Source organism: Salvelinus alpinus, chromosome 3 (assembly GCF_045679555.1).
Source record: "Salvelinus alpinus chromosome 3, SLU_Salpinus.1, whole genome shotgun sequence".
In the NCBI taxonomy this organism is placed as follows: Eukaryota; Metazoa; Chordata; class Actinopteri; order Salmoniformes; family Salmonidae; genus Salvelinus; species Salvelinus alpinus.
The window spans coordinates 34,863,324-34,880,832 of NC_092088.1; the positions used below are offsets into that span (position 1 = coordinate 34,863,324).

At 43.6% G+C, this 17,509-nt stretch overlaps 1 protein-coding gene across 1 annotated transcript in view; it reads left to right on the top strand.

Annotated features, from left to right (window-relative positions):
* LOC139570592 (cadherin-23-like) overlaps positions 1-17,509 on the top strand; it is a 587,919-nt gene that overhangs the window by 543,376 nt on the left and 27,034 nt on the right. The window contains exons 51-60 of the mRNA XM_071392575.1: positions 3,906-4,025; positions 5,290-5,467; positions 6,735-6,946; positions 7,199-7,393; positions 7,924-8,037; positions 11,212-11,341; positions 11,543-11,806; positions 11,921-12,082; positions 12,454-12,710; positions 12,814-12,911. Coding sequence (XP_071248676.1) covers positions 3,906-4,025; positions 5,290-5,467; positions 6,735-6,946; positions 7,199-7,393; positions 7,924-8,037; positions 11,212-11,341; positions 11,543-11,806; positions 11,921-12,082; positions 12,454-12,710; positions 12,814-12,911 — 1,730 coding nt within the window. The remainder of the gene's footprint in view (positions 1-3,905; positions 4,026-5,289; positions 5,468-6,734; positions 6,947-7,198; positions 7,394-7,923; positions 8,038-11,211; positions 11,342-11,542; positions 11,807-11,920; positions 12,083-12,453; positions 12,711-12,813; positions 12,912-17,509) is intronic.

Genomic DNA, 17,509 nt, shown 5'->3' on the forward strand with positions numbered 1-17,509 from the left:
TTGATAGAGGTACTCACAGTGCTTGGAGAGGAAACATTCAACGTGTTTCAGTTCATGTCAGGAGAGAGGGGAGGGGAGTGGAGTGGTGATCACCATTCCATTACAGGTGCTTAATTGTAGGTTTGGGCAACGAGTTTCTCCATGAAGTTAAGTTCAGACATCTCATAATTCACAAAGTCAAACAGACTGTGCATCTCGCCCACTTGAGACATCAAAGTAGCCCAAGAAACGTTCCTGAATAAAATCATCCACATACCTGACGATAACTGACAACTGCAAGCAGACTGGTGGCATCATACAGTATGTGGTATAATTATGGCACCAGGCGATGCAAAACAATCTCTCCCATTGTCAGACTCTTTTTACCAGTCCGGATACATGCTCAGCTGCCTAGAACGTTTGGCTGCCCAGAGGTGGCATGCAGCAAAACAGCAACTGAATGTTGTTTTTTGATCATCATTGCAAATATTAGCTAAGCTGCTCAGGAGGCAGACAGGCAGTTCAGTAGTGTTATCTATTTAGAAACTACGATATGGCTGCAACTATAAAGAATAGCCTTCATCATCAAACAAAATGTGTCCAAAGTGTAGTGACTGTGTCCTGCTCGTGCAACTTCAATATCCTTTACAGACAGGGAAGGTTGTAGCATTCATAATATTGTGGGCGGTGCAGTTGCCGTACCAGGCGGTGAAACAGTCCAACAGGATGCTCTCAATTGTGCATCTGTAAAAGTTTGTGAGGGTTTTAGGTGACAAGCCAAATTTCTTCAGACTCCTTCTTTACCACACTGTCTGTGTGGGTGGACCATTTCAGTTTCTTAGTAATATATACACCGAGGAACTTAGAATCATGTAGTAACCCAAAAAGTTTTAAACAAATCAAAAAATATTCTTCAAAGTATTTGTATTTCTATTCATTATGAATCCCCATTAGCTGCTGCCAAAGCAGCAGCTACTCTTTCTAGGGTCCAGCAAAATTAAGGCAGTTTATACAAGTTTAAAAACATTACAATACATTCACAGATTTCACAACACTGTGTGCCCTCAGGCCCCTACTCCACCACTACCACACATTTACAGTACTAAATCCATGTGTATGTATAGTGCGTATGTTACCGTGTGTGTGTGTGCCAATGTTTGCGTTGCTTCGCAGTCCCTGCTGTTCCATAAGGTGTTTTTTAATCAGTTTTTTAAATCTAATTTTACTGCTTGCGTCAGTTACTTGATGTGGAATAGAGTTCCATGTAGTCATGGCTCCATGTAGTACTGTGTGCCTTCCATAGTCTGTTCTGGACTTGGGGACTGTGAGGAGACCTCTTGTGGCATGTCTTGTGGGGTATTCATGGGTGTCCAAGCTGTGTGCCAGTAGTTTAGACAGAGAGCTCGGTGCATTCCACATGTCAATACCTCTCATAAATAAAAGTAGTGATGAAGTCAATCTCTCCTCCACTTTCAGCTGTCCATCTCTCCTCCACTTTCAGCCAGGAGAGATTGACATACATACCATTAATATTAGCTCTCGGTGTACTGTGCTGCCGTGCTGCCCTGTTCTGAGCCAAATGCAATTTTCCCAAGTCCTTTTTTGTGGCACCTGACCACACGACTGAACAGTATTATAAGGTGCGACAAAACTAGGGCCTGTAGGACCTGCCATGTTGATAGTGTTGTTAAGACGGCAGAGCATCGCTTAATTATAGACAGACTTCTCCCCATTTTAGCTACTACTGCATTAATATGTTTTGACCATGCCAGTTTACAATCTAGTGTTACTCCAAGCAGTGTAGTCATCTCAACTTGCTCAATTTCCACATGATTTATTACAAGATTTAGTTTAGGTTTAGGGTTTAGTGAGTGTTTTGTTCCAAATACAATGCTTTTAGTTTTATAAGTATTTAGGGCTAACTTATTCACTGCCACCCACTCAGAAACTAACTGCAGCTCTGTGTTGTGTGTTGCAGTCATTTAAGTCACTGTAGTGTATAGTGTTGAGTCATCCGCATACATAGACACTCTGGCTTTGCTCAAAGTCAGTGGCATGTTGTTAGTCAAAATTGAAAAGCAAGGGGCATAAACAGCTACCCTGGGAATTCCTGATTCTAACTGGATTATATTTGAGAGGCTTCCATTAAAGAACACCATCTGTGTTCTGTTAGACAAGTAACACTTTATCCACATTATAGCAGGGGTTGTAAAGCCATAACACATACATTTTTCCAGCAGCAGACTATGATCGATAATGTCAAAAGCTGCTTGGAAGTCTAACAAGACAGCCCCCACAATCATTTTATCATCAATTTCTCTCAGCCAATCATCAGTAACTTGTGTAAGTGCTGTGCTTGTTGAGTGTCCTTCCCTTTAAGCATGCTGAAATTCTGTTGTTAATTTGTTTTCTGTGAAATAGCATTGTATCTGGTCAAACACCATTTTTTCCAAAAGTTTACTGAGGGTTGGTAACAGGCTGATTGGTCGGCTTTTTGAGCTAGTAAAGGGGGCTTTACTATTCTTGGGTAGCGGAATTACTTTAGCTTCCCTCCAGGCCTGAGGGCACACGCTCTCTAGTAGGCTTAAATTGAAGATTTGGCAAATAGGAGTGGCAATATCGTCTGCTATTGTCCTCAGTAATTTTCTATCCAGATTGTCAGACCCCGGTGGCTTGTCATTGTTGATAGATAACAATAATTTTTTCACCTCTTCCACACTGACCTTACGGAATTCAAAAATGCAATTTTTGTCTTTCATAATTTGGTCCGATATACTTGGATGTGTAGTATCAGCGTTTGTTGCTGGCATGTCATCCCTAAGTTTGCTTATCTTGCCAATGAAAAAGTTAGGGGTTTGAGGGCAGCCCTTGAGCCCAACAGGGATGTGCAATCCTTCTCAAACGCAATCCGTGACCTACTACTAGACCTACTTCATTTGAAGTTAGCCTACATAAAACACCATGTCATTTTGCACAAATTTGTAAGTTAACCTTTTGTTTCGACATATAGTCTGCTGGCCTAGCTGTTACTCTCTAAAATATGCTATGCACGTTGTTGGCAAATGGAGGCGATTGATTCAGCCCAGACATTGTAGCGAATTCGAAGGGCACCATGACAGGGTCTGATGTACGCAACTCCATGTCTCTTCGCAGTCTGACAATGCACCATGGTCGTTAGAATGGTATTGCTTTGAGGATACTGTGTGTGACACCTGTTTGAATGAGTGTATTAGACCCCCCCCCACACACACACACCTGCATACACACACAACCCACCTGTCTATACCTATGTACTGCATGTAACCACACAGACTTGGATGAAATATCTTATCTGAGTCCGTGTGGTTCCTCCTTCTGAACCAAATCTGTGGCACAACCTCTTCCAGGTCATAATAGGCCTACTTCTAATCATATGGTTATTATGTGCTAAAAGAGAAAGGATTTCCTTGTTATTAGGCCAACTATAAGGTATAGATTCACAAGGTCACCTAACTGCAGGCATTTCAATGGTGGTGAGCACAGCAACAGGGAGCCAAGGAAACATGCACTTAACCAAATCCCCTACTTTAATCTTGAAATATAACTGTGACTTTATTCCAAAAAAAATACTTTATTCTCATTATAAAATGTCACGTTTATTCTCAAAATATTGCCACTTTTTCTCAAAATATTGCCAGTTTATTCTAAAAATTGAATTCAGACTTTATTCTCAAAATATTCCCACTATTCTCAGTGTCAACAATTTTTTTAAGTATATCATGCAAAAATAAACATTTCCAAGTACCACCACCATCACTGTTTATTTAATTTTTAACTTCACTTGGCCCTAATACTCTTCCTTAGTTTACTGCACCTCCTGGCCCGTTCACTGTACTTTATTTGAATAATGATCTTTCTCCTCCTCCTCCTCCTCCTTCTCTTCTCAGGGTGACATCTACATTCTGTCTCCACTGGACAGAGAGACTAAAGACCACTTCACCCTGACAGCCATCGCTAGGGACAACCCTGGCGGCAGCCCCAACAACCGACGAGAGAACTCTGTTCAGGTGGGATTCATACTGTAGTAGAACATAAGTAAACATATCTGAATGCACTGACTGTAAGTCACTCTGGATAAGAGTGTCTGTTAAACGACTAAAATGTAAATGTACACTACCGTTCAAAAGTTTGGGGTCACATAAAAATGTCCACATTTTTTGTCCATTAAAATAACATCAAATTGATCAGAAAAACAGTGTAGACATTGTTAATGTTGTAAATTACTATTGTAGCTGGAAACGACAGATCTTTTATGGAATATCTACATAGACGTACAGAGGCCGATTATCAGCAACCATCACTCCTGTGTTCCAATGGCACGTTGTGTTAGCTAATCCAAGTTTATAATTTTAAAAGGCTAATTGATCATTAGAAAACCCTTTTCCAATTATGTTAGCACAGCTGAAAATTGTTGTGCTGATTAAAGAAACAATACAACTGGTCTTCTTTACACTAGTTGAGTATCTGGGGCATCAACATTTGTGGGTTCGATTACAGGTCCAAAATGGCTAGAAACAAATAACTTTCTTCTGAAACTCGTCAGTCTATTCTTGTTCTGAGAAATGAAGGCTATTCCATGCGAGAAATTGCCAAGAAACTGAAGATCTCATACAACGCTGTGTACTACTCCCTTCACAGAACAGAGCAAACTGTCTCTAACCAGAATAGAAAGAGGAGTGGGAGGCCCCGGAGTACAACTGAGCAAGAGGACAAGTACATTAGAGTGTCTAGTTTGAGAAACAGACACCTCACAAGTCCTCAACTGGCAGCTTCATTAAATAGTACCCGCAAAACACCAGTCTCAACGTCAACAGTGAGGAGGCGAATCCGGGATGCTGGCCTTCTAGGCAGAGTTCCTCTGTCCAGTGTCTGTGTTCTTTTTCCCATTTTAATCTCTTCTTTATATTGGCCAGTCTGAGATATGGCTTTTTCTTTGCAACTCTGCCTAGAATGCCAGCATCCCGGAGTCGCCTCTTCACTGTTGACGTTGAGACTGGTGTTTTGCAGGAACTATTTAATTAAGCTGCCAGTTGAGGACTTGTGAGGCATCTATTTCTCAAACTAGAAACTCTAATGTACTTAAACAAGGACATTTCTATGTGACCCCAAACTTTTGAACGGTAGTGTACATTCAAAATATATCACAGCATTGGTAGTATGTTTATTATGATCCCTGTGGGGCCTGACATCACAACATTGGTATTGCTTGCGCCAGCCACACTCTTACTAACTGATCTACACAGGACCACATAATATTTTTCTCTCTCTCAGGTCTTGGTGACCGTTCTGGATGTGAATGACTTCCGTCCGCGTTTCTCAGAGCGGATCTTTGAGACCAGTGTGTTTGAGAACGAGCCCAGTGGGACGTCTGTGATCACGCTGACTGCCACTGACTTGGACGAGGGGCAGAACGGCCTGCTCTCTTACAGCATGCAGGGCCCGGGGACAGGTTGGAGCCCCACACACACACACACACACACACACACACACACACACACACACACACACACACACACACACACACACACACACACACACACACACACACACACACACACACACACACACACACACACACACACACACACACACACACACACACACACACACACACACACACACACACACACACACACACACACACACACACACACACACACACACACACACACACACACACACACACACACACACACACACACACACACACACACACACACACACACACACACACACACACACACACACACACACACACACACACACACACACACACACACACACACACACACACACACACACACACACACACACACACACACACACACACACACACACACACACACACACACACACACACACACACACACACACACACACACACACACACACACACACACACACACACACACACACACACACACACACACACACACACACACACACACACACACACACACACACACACACACACACACACACACACACACACACACACACACACACACACACACACACACACACACACACACACACACACACACACACACACACACACACACACACACACACACACACACACACACACACACACACACACACACACACACACACACACACACACACACACACACACACACACACACACACACACACACACACACACACACACACACACACACACACACACACACACACACACACACACACACACACACACACACACACACACACACACACACACACACACACACACACACACACACACACACACACACACACACACACACACACACACACACACACACACACACACACACACACACACACACACACACACACACACACACACACACACACACACACACACACACACACACACACACACACACACACACACACACACACACACACACACACACACACACACACACACACACACACACACACACACACACACACACACCCTTACCATCATCTATACTGTGAGAGGCTTTTGTTCCAGCCCAGCATTAACACCACTAATTCAACATATTATGATCTTCGTGACCAATTGATTAGTTGAATCAAGTGTGTTAGTGCTGGGCTAGAACAAAATCCTGTATACCCACTGTTTAACATTTACATGTTTTGTCTCACTTTCTCCCTGCCTCTGATTAACTGTTGGTTACATTCTCTCACTATTTTCTCTCTCTCCGTCTCTATGGTGTTATCAGATGCCTTCTCTCTGGACGCTGACACAGGTCTGGTGCGTTCTCTCCGTCTGCTGCAGTCCTTTGAGCACTTTAACTTGACGGTGGTGGCTACAGACCAGGGCAGACCACCCCTCTGGGGCACCGCAACCTTACACATCATCATCATAGACGTCAACGACAACAGGCCCATGTTCGTCAGGCCCACCAACGGCACCATCATGCACATCATGGAGGTGTGCGTGCGTGCGTGCGTGCGTGCGTGCGTGTGTTTTTGCATGTGCATGTTGCTGGTGCAACAGTATGGTGTTTGTTAGTTGTCCCTAGCAGGATAGTAATAATTGATGAACATATTAATTGTTTTTGTGCGTGTACAGTATGAATGTGTTGCTCCACTACACACACATTGCTAATGTAAAATTCTCTGCAGTTGCATACAAACAGAATATCTAAAATCTCAATGATGTGTCTGTCCTCCCCACTTGTAGGAGCAGCCCCCAGGCCTGCTGGTGTATGAGGTGTTTGCGACAGATGGGGATGAAGGGGTGAATGGAGAGGTGCGCTATGCCTTCCTCCAGACAGGAGCTGGGAACAGAGACTGGGATAACTTCCACATTGATGCCATTACAGGAGTCATCACCACCGCCATCAAACTGGACCGAGAGAAGCAGGCCCTGCACAGTGTGAGTGGACTGACTGGGCCCAATTCTAACTTGAGATATGCACTTGTAGCTAGCGACAACTTGAAACATGCGTGTACCTTCATGTCAATGGGAGATATGCATTCAAGTTTGATGTAGGCCTGCCGGATTTCATGTCAGGATTCAGCCCAGACAAGAATGAACAAGCTGATATGCAACTTATGAACCTACACAGTGATGTAGTGTGTGTATATTGTGTTTGTATTGTGTGTGTATGTGTATGTGTGTGTGTGTGTGCATGCATGCGTTTATGTGTGTGTGTGTGTTTGTGTGTGTGTGTGTGTGTGTGTGTGTGTGTGTGTGTGTGTGTGTGTGTGTGTGTGTGTGTGTGTGTGTGTGTGTGTGTGTGTGTGTGTGTGTGTGTGTGTGTGTGTGTGTGTGTGTGTGTGTGTGTGTGTGCATTCTTTTGTGTAATATGCATTCTTGTGTGTGTGTGCGTGCATGTGTGTGTGCATGCTTGTGTGTATGTGTATTGTTTATGTCTGACTTAAGGACTGTGTCCTGTCCCTCAGCTGATTGTTGTGGCCTATGACCTGGGTCAGCCCGTGCCTTATGAGACCACCCAGCCCTTACAGGTTGCGCTGTTGGACATTGATGACAACGAGCCTGTCTTCTTTAAGCCCCCGGTGAGTGGAGGAGAGTTAGGGAGCTGGGCGGTGTCTCATGCAAGGAAGATGTCAGTCTGGGCGGTGTCTCATGCAAGGAAGATTCCCGCCAGTCTGCCCTAATTCAGACTCATCTTATTGCAATGAAACATAGCCCTGGACTCCTCAGCTATAAGTATAACTCTGGGTTTATACCTTACCATTTGATACCTTATGTCACGCCCTGACCTTAGTTCTATCTATGTTTTCTGTATTATTTTGGTCAGGTCAGGGTGTGACGAGGGTGGGTATGCTTATTTGACTTGTCTAGGGTTTTTGTATGTCTAGGGGTGTTTGTTAGTCTAGGCATATTGTAGGTCGATGGTGGCCTGAATTGGTTCCCAATCAGAGACAGCTGTTTATTGTTGTCTCTGATTGGGGATCCTATTTAGGTTGCCATTTTCCATTTTGGTTTCGTGGGTTCTTGTCTATGTGTAGTTGCCTGTCAGCGCTTGTGTTATATAGCTTCACGGTCGTTTTGTTATTTTTGTTTCGTTTGTTTAGTGTTCATTCGTTTAATAAATTAGAATGTACGCATACCACGCTTCGCCTTGGTCTCATCACTATGACGAACGTGACAGAAGAACCCACCAAAAAAGGACCAAGCAGCATGAAAAGGAGGAACAGCGCTTTGTGGAAAAATGGACCTGGGAAGAAATATTGGATGGAGCAGGACCCTGGACGCAGCCGAGGGAGTATCGCCTTTCTAAGGAGGAAATAGAGGCAGCGAAGGCGGAACGGCGATACTACGAAGAGAAGTAGCGAGGGGACAGGACTCTGCCATGGAGGTAGGTAGAAACAGTGCAGGAGGAACAGCGAAGATATGAGGGGACATGGCTAGCACGGAAGCCCGAGAGGCAGCCCCAATACATTTTTTTGGGGGGGCACACGAGGAGATTGGCTGAGTCAGGTTGGAGACCTGAGCCAACTCCTCGTGCTTACTGTGGGAAGCGTGTGACTGGTCAGGCACCGTGTTATGCAGAGATGTGCACGGTGTCTCCAGTTCGCATTTCTAGAATGGGCATCCAGCCAGGACGCATTGAGCCAGCTCTACGTTCCAGAGATCCAATGCGTCTCCACGGCCCAGTGTGTCCTGTTCCTGCTCCCCGCACTCGCCCTGAGGTGCATGTCCCCAGCCCGGTTCCACCAGTTCCGGCACTACGCACCAGGCCTCCAGTGTGCCTCCAGAGTCCAGTACGTCCTGTTCCTCCTCCCCGCACTCACCCTGAGGTGCATGTTCTCAGCCCGGTACCACCAGTTCCGGCACCACGCATCAGGCTTCCAGTGCGCTTCTATACTCCAGAGCTTCCGGCGACAGTACCCAGTCCAGAGCTTCCGACGACAGTACCCAGTCCAGAGCATCCGACGACAGTACCCAGTCCAGAGCTTCCGGCGACAGTACCCAGTCCAGAGCCTCCGGCGACAGTACCCAGTCCAGAGCCTCCGGCGACAGTACCCAGTCCAGAGCTTCCGGCGACAGTACCCAGTCCAAAGCTTCCGGCGACGTTTCACAGTCCGGAACCTCCAACGACGGGCCACAGTCCGGAACCTCCAACGACGGGCCACAGTCCGGAACCTCCAACGACGGGCCACAGTCCGGAGCCTCCAGCGACGGTCCCCAGTCCGGGGCCTCCAGCGACGGTCCCCAGCCCGGGGTCTCTGGCGATGATCCACAGTCCAGAGCCTCCGGCGATGAGTCATGGTTCAGCTCTACAAAGGCGGAGGGACCAGTGTAAAGATGGTGGGCGGCGTCCAGAACCAGAGCCGCCACCGAGGTTAGATGCCCACCCGGACCCTCCCCTATAAGTTCAGGTTTGCGGTCGGGAGTCTGCACCTTTGGGGGGGTACTGTCACGCCCTGACCTTAGTTATCTATGTTTTCTGTATTATTTTGGTCAGGTCAGGGTGTGACGAGGGTGGTTATGCTTGTTGGTCTTGTCTAGGGTTTTTGTATGTCATGGGGTGTTTGTTAGTCTAGGCATATTGTAGGTCTAATGTGGCCTGAATTGTTTCCCAATCAGAGACAGCTGTTTATCGTTATCTCTGATTGGGTTGCCATTTTCCATTTTGGTTTCGTGGGTTCTTGTCTATGTGTAGTTGCCTGTCAGCACTCGGTTTATTATACGTAGCTTCACATTCGTTTTGTTAGTTTGTTTAGTGTTTATTCTTCATTAAAAGAAGTATGTATTCATATCACGCTGCGCCTTGGTCTCCTCAATACGACGAACGTGACACCTTACCATAATATTTTTTCTATACCAAGTATTTTTGTGTGATCAAACCACCTTTTTAAATCTCTAGATATTTGATGTTTTTCTGTGATTAGAGTTGTTTTATTTGGTAGTTTTGTGTACTGTACTGTGTTTGTATATTAGTCAATAGCTTTGTTTTTTTTACCTAGCGCTAACATGCGTCCTTTGTTCTGATTTTGTCCACATTCTGATTGTGCCCATAATTTCAGATATATGCTTACAGATATTACAATGTGTCTCATATCTGTCCATTGTGTCCGCATTCTGACCACATTTTACTGATCCCTCCCTGTATGCAAATGATTTGACAGCTATTATTTCAAAATAGTATTTATTTATTCTAAGACCCAAATTGATGCCATATTGTCACGTTCGTGAAAATGGACGGACCAAGGCGCAGCGTGACTAGAGTTCCACATCTTTATTTTCCGTGAAACAACACAAAAACAATAAACCAACAACGAAACGTGAAAGTAGTGGTGCTACAAGCACATGCACAAACAATATCCCACAACCCAGGTGGGAACAATGAAGAACTTAAGTATGATCCCCAATTAGAGACAAGGACAATCAGCTGCCTCTAATTGGGAACCATACAACAAAAACAAACATAGATATAGGAAAACTAGAACACCCCCCTAGTCACAACCTGACCTACAACACCATAGAGACCCCGACGGCCCTGGCAGGGCGGCACGTAGGGCCACCGTCGTAGAAGGCAGGTGGAAATGGCACGTCCGAGGCCCACACGGCCAAGCCATGCACCTGCTGAGGGGAACGGCAGAGTGTTAGAACCAAGACAAGGCTAATGTCTCTGTTTCATATGTGTAACGATTTTGTCTTACATCTGGCCCATGTATCTGTGTGTGTGTGCTCATCTGTCTGTCTGTCTGTCTGACTCTCAGCGAGGCAGCCTGCCGTACCAGACTCTGTCTGTGTTAGAGCACTCTACTCCAGGGACAGTAGTGGGTAACGTGACAGGAGCTGTGGACGCAGATGAAGGCTCCAACGCTGTAGTCTACTTCTTCATAGCAGGTCTGTGGAGAGGACAACACAACACTACACTACACACACAGACACAAATAGACACACTGATTCATCCATATCGGACAATGCATAAATATCAGTCCATTAGTACTAATACGGAATAATTAAATATATCTTTGGTTGCTGCATGTTGGTGCTGCTGTCTATTGAATATGGATGTAACACTGATTTCCAATCGTGCCCTTATAGGGGGAGATACTGAAGGTAACTTTGGCCTGAGCCCAGGGGGCGTACTGAAGGTGAAGAAGGATCTGGACCGTGAGAACATCTCAGTGTACTCCATCATCGTCAAGGCCTCCAGCCACAGGAACTGGGCCCCTGCTAGGGGTCAAAGGTCAGCCTGGGGAAGAGCACTTGACCCCAGCCGTGACCCAACCCTGGAGGAGGTCAGAATCTACCTGGAGGACATCAACGACCAGCCACCACGCTTCACCAAGCTAGAGTACACTACAGGTACTGTACATAAACTGTGGGAGGGATAAATGTGTGTGTGTGTGTTGAGGTTGTGTGTCTATGTGCATTCTCTCGCTTTCATTCCCCCTCTCTCTATCTCTTTCTCTCTCTCAGGTGTGGCTGCTGATGCCAAGGTAGGCTCAGATCTGATTCGGGTACAGGCCATAGACAACGATGTAGGGAACAACAGCCTGGTGCTGTACCATGTCCTGTCCATCCGCTACATTAAACTCCAGTCCAATGACACTGAGGACATAGGAAACGGCTTCATCATAGGTCAGTCACTGCCTACTGCCTAGCATGACTATTATCTCCTCTGTGTTTGTATAGTATCCCTTGTTAATCCTTGATAACCAATGTTAGAATCAATTCAATTTCAATTCAGAATTGAGGAGATTAATTGAATTGAAAAGGAATTGGCCCCTGGCCTGTTGTTAACCTTCTCTGCCTATTTTTCCTTGATAACCAAGGTTGGGATCAATTCTATTTCAGTCAAGGTGATGAATTGACTAAATATTGACATAATTGAAATGGAATTGAGCTCCAACAATGTTGATAACCCCCACCTATAGGGGAAAAATGTTTCAATTCTAAATATTGATTTGAATCACAGTGGAATTGGCCCTGAACCTGTTGATAACCCTTAGGAGAGACAGATGGGATCATCCGTACCTTTGACCTGTTCACGGCTTACGACCCGGGCTACTTCGTGGTGGAGGTGTTGGCACGGGACCTGGCGGGCCACAGTGACATCGCCATGGTGGGCATCTACATCCTGCGGGACGACCAGCGGGTGAAGATCGTCATCAACGAGATACCAGAGCGGGTACGACAGTTCCAGGAGGAGTTTATCAACCTGCTGTCCAACATCACTGGAGCCATAGTCAACACGGACGATGTGCAGGTAGGTAAGGGTGTGAGTGTGCATGTGTGTGTATAAAATTACGTATGAAATGTGTATCTCCCACTAACCCCCTTTGTCATTCCTTTCCTCTGTTTCTGCTCAGTTCCACGTGGACAAGAAGGGCAGAGTGAACTTTGCCCAGACAGATGTGCTCATACACGTGGTCAACAAGCACACCAACCGCATCCTGGATGTGGAAAAGTCAGTTGCTGCCTGGCAGTATAGTTTATTATCATGTTATTACCTATAGAAATATAATTAGTAGAACGGACAGTCCCCTTTCCCATACCAAGTTTATTCACCCACTGGGTCATACAGCTGCATAAGACAAAGACATGTTTCCAAACAAAGACAAATCACCCTGATTAACTCTTTAGTCATATCACAGTTTACCTATTTGCTTATGGTTTTGCCTACACCTAGTGACATGCTTTTTAAATGAAATGAACAAAAAATTATACATTTTATTAGGAATGGCAAGCCACACAAAATTAAAGGGCCTATTTATATAACCAATATGAATTTGGTGGGCAGAAATGATTAAATATTAAAGCATTAGACCTCTCTCTAAAGGCATCAGTCATACAAAGTTATACTTAAATCCAAACTGGTTCTCTAGTAGATTGGTGGGAATGTCTCACCCCATGTTCAAGAATGGCCTTTTTCACTTAATTCAGATTACAACTGCTCACTTTCGGTTGTTTGAAAAGGAAATATTCTCCAAAATATCGTTATTTTTCAAGCAATTCTTAGAAAGTTGGTTGCAATTTCAGTTTAATCCACCTGAAAAGACAGAACAAATAATACAACAAATATTATGGTTAAACTCAAATCCGAATTGATTTAAAAAAATATATATTTTTCTATGAAATGTTTAAAAAATGTATAATTTTGTGAATTATATCATAAATAGGACTGGTGGAGTTATGTCACACATGCAGCTAACACAGACATATGGAATTGTCTGCTCTACCCAAAATTACAACCAACTAATTGCAGCATTACCACAAAAATGGATGAGGCAAGTAGAAGGGGAAAAAAGTAAGGAACTTGTCTGTCGGCCCTACATTAAAGAACATAAATGGTTAAAGAAAAGTGTGATAAATAAAAACATATACCAATTTCCTTTTAAGGACCAAAAAATGGACAGCTGTGCCATATAAATTGCAAAATAGTTGGGAAGAGATTTTCGATATACCCATTCCATGGCACATGGTTTATGAATTGACATGCAAAACAACGCCAGATTCTTCAAATTTTTCCATTTAAATTACTATACAAAATTCTTGCAACCAATAGAATGTTATATATATGGGGGATACAATCTTCCCAGCTCTGCAGATTTTGCTGTGAGGAAGCAGAGTCATTAGATCATTTATTTTGGTACTGTCCATATGTAGCTCGTTTTTGGTCACAGGTCCAGGAATGGCTGAAGAATTGCGACATTTGCCTAGAACTAACGCTGCAGATAGCAATACTGGGTGATTTGAAAAGCCATAGTCAATCAATCAATCAATAATATAATAATTATTTTAGCAAAAATGTTTATCTTTCATTTACAATCTGAAGCTATGAGAATAGAAAGGTTCAGTACTTTTGTGAAGCATCACAGCAAATTTGAAAAATATATGGCAAATAGAACTCCAAAATGGATGGTGTTAAGAGATAGATTGGAGGGGTTGAATGGAGCTGAAGGGTGGGGCAAATAACAAGATAACCAATGTAAAACATACAGGGGCTGTAAAATATATATAGGTTCAGAAATGTTGAGAAATAGCACAGTTACAAAAATAAATCAAACTGGATGGACATCAGAAATAGAGGAAGGACTAAAAACAAACAAAATATAACTATTGTAAAATAGATTGTGTCTGTAAAATGTGTATAATATGTATAAACTGAAGGTAGAAGCCTAAGTGTTATTGTTTATTAGTTTACTCGAATTGGGGAAGGGTGGTAAGGTTTGCGGGGAATGATAAAGGTATATTCTAAAAAAAAGTATGTATATGTAAATACAGTTGAAGTCGGAAGTTTCCATACACTTAGGTTGGAGTCATTAAAACTCGTTTTTCAACCACTCCACAAATTTCTTGTTAACAAACTATAGTTTTGGCAAGTCGGCTAGGACATCTACTTGTATGACACAAGTATATTTCCAACAATTGTTCACAGACAGATTATTTTCACTTTATCACAATTCCAGTAGGTCAGAAGTTTACATACACTAAGTTGACTATGCCTTTAAACAGCTTGGAAAATTCCAGAAAATGTTGTCATGGATTTAGAAGCTTGTGACAGGCTAATTGACATCATTTGAGTCAATTGGAGGTGTACCTGTGGATGTATTTGAAGGCCTACCTTCAAACTCAGTGCCTCTCTGCTTGAAATCATGGGAAAATCAAAAGAAATCAGCCAAGACCTCTGAAAAAAAGTGTAGACCTCCACAAGTCTGGTTCATCCTTGGGATCAATTTCCAAACGCCTGAAGGTAACACGTTCATCTGTACAAACAATAGTCCGCAAGTATAAAGACTATGGGACCACGCAGCCGCCATACCGCTTAGGAAGGAGATGCGTTCTGTTTCCTAGAGATGAATGTACTTTGGTGCGAAAAAGTGCAAATAAATCCCAGAACAACAGCAAAGGACCCTGTGAAGATGCTGGAGGAAACAGGTACAAAAGTATCTATATCCACAGTAAAACGAGTCCTATATTGACATAACCTGAATGGCCGCTCAGCAAGGAAGAAGTCACTGCTCCAAAACCGCCATAAAAAAGACAGACTACGGTTTGCAACTGGACAGGGGGACAAAGATCATACTTTTTGGAGAAATGTCCTCTGGTCTGATGAAACAAAAATAGAACTGTTTGGCCATAATGACCATCATTATGTTTGGAGGAAAAAGGGGGAGGCTTGCAAGCCGAAGAACACCATCCCAACCGTGAAGCACAGGGGTGGCAGCATCATGTTGTGGGGGTGCTTTGCTGCAGGAAGTACTGGTGCACTTCACAAAATAGATGGCATCATGAGGCAGGGAAATTATGTGGATATATTGAAGGAACATCTCAAGACATCAGTCAGGAAGTTAAAGCTTGGTCACAAATGGGTCTTCCAAATGGACAATGACCCCAAGCATACTTCCAAAGTTGTGGCAAAATGGCTTAAGGACAACAAAGTCAAGGTATTGGAGTGGCCATCACAACGCCCTGACCTCAACCCTACAGAAAATGTGTGGGCAGAACTGAAAAAGCATGTGCGAGCAAGGATGCCTACAAACCTGACTAAATTACACCAGTTCTGTCAGGAGGAATGGGCCAAAATTCACCCAACTTATTGTGGGAAGCTTGTGGAAGGCTACCTGAAACATTTGACCCAAGTTAAACAATTTAAAGGCAATGTTACCAAATACTAATTGAGTGTATGTAAACTTCTGACCCACGGGGAATGTGATGAAAGAAATAAAAGCTGACATATATCATTCTCTCCACTATTATTCTGACATTTCACATTCTTGAAATAAAGTGGTGATCCTAACTGACCTAAGACAAGGAATTTTTACTCGGATTAAATGTCAGGAATTGTGAAAAACTGAGTTTAAATGTATTTGGCAAAGATGTATGTAAACTTCCGACTTCAACTGTAGGTATGTGTATGTATGTATATATGTGCATATTTATGTATGCATTTGTATATGTATTAGTATGTACGTGTATGTATGTATATATGTGTATATATATGAAAGTTTATGTATGCGTATGTATATGTACGTGTATGTATATATATTTTTACCCAAAAAATATGGGGGATTGGAAATGATACAGACAATTACATTGATGGAAGCAACAATCTTTCCGCAATATTAAGAAAATAAAAATAAAAATGTGCAATAAAAATAAATAAAATATATGTTTCCACCAGCCCGAGTATATACAGTGGGGAGAACAAGTATTTGATACACTGCCGATTTCGCAGGTTTTCCTACTTACAAAGCATGTAGAGGTCTATAATTTTTTATCATAGGTACACTTCAACTGTGAGAGACGGAATCTAAAACAAAAATCCAGAAAATCACATTGTATGATTTTTAAGTAATTAATTTGCATTTTATTACATGACATAAGTATTTGATACATCAGAAAAGCAGAACTTAATATTTGGTACAGAAACCTTTGTTTGCAAATACAGAGATCATACGTTTCCTGTAGTTCTTGACCAGGTTTGCACACACTGCAGCAGGGATTTTGGCCCACTCCTCCATACAGACCTTCTCCAGATCCTTCAGGTTTCGGGGCTGTCGCTGGGCAATACGGACTTTCAGCTCCCTCCAAAGACTTTCTATTGGGTTCAGGTCTGGAGACTGGCTAGGTGACTCCAGGACCTTGAGATGCTTCTTACGGAGCCACTCCTTAGTTTCCCTGGCTGTGTGTTTCAGGTCGTTGTCATGCTGGAAGACCCAGCCACGACCCATCTTCAATGCTCTTACTGAGGGAAGGAGGTTGTTGACCAAGATCTCACGATACATGGCCCCATCCATCCTCCCCTCAATACGGTGCAGTCGTCCTGTCCCCTTTGCAGAAAAGCATCCCCAAAGAATGATGTTTCTACCTCCATGCTTCACGGTTGGGATGGTGTTCTTGGGGTTGTACTCATCCTTCTTCTTCCTCCAAACACGGCGAGTGGAGTTTAGACCAAAAAGCTCTATTTTTGTCTCATCAGATCACATGACCTTCTCCCATTCCTCCTCTGGATCATCCAGATGGTCATTGGCAAACTTCAGACGGGCCTGGACATGCGCTGGC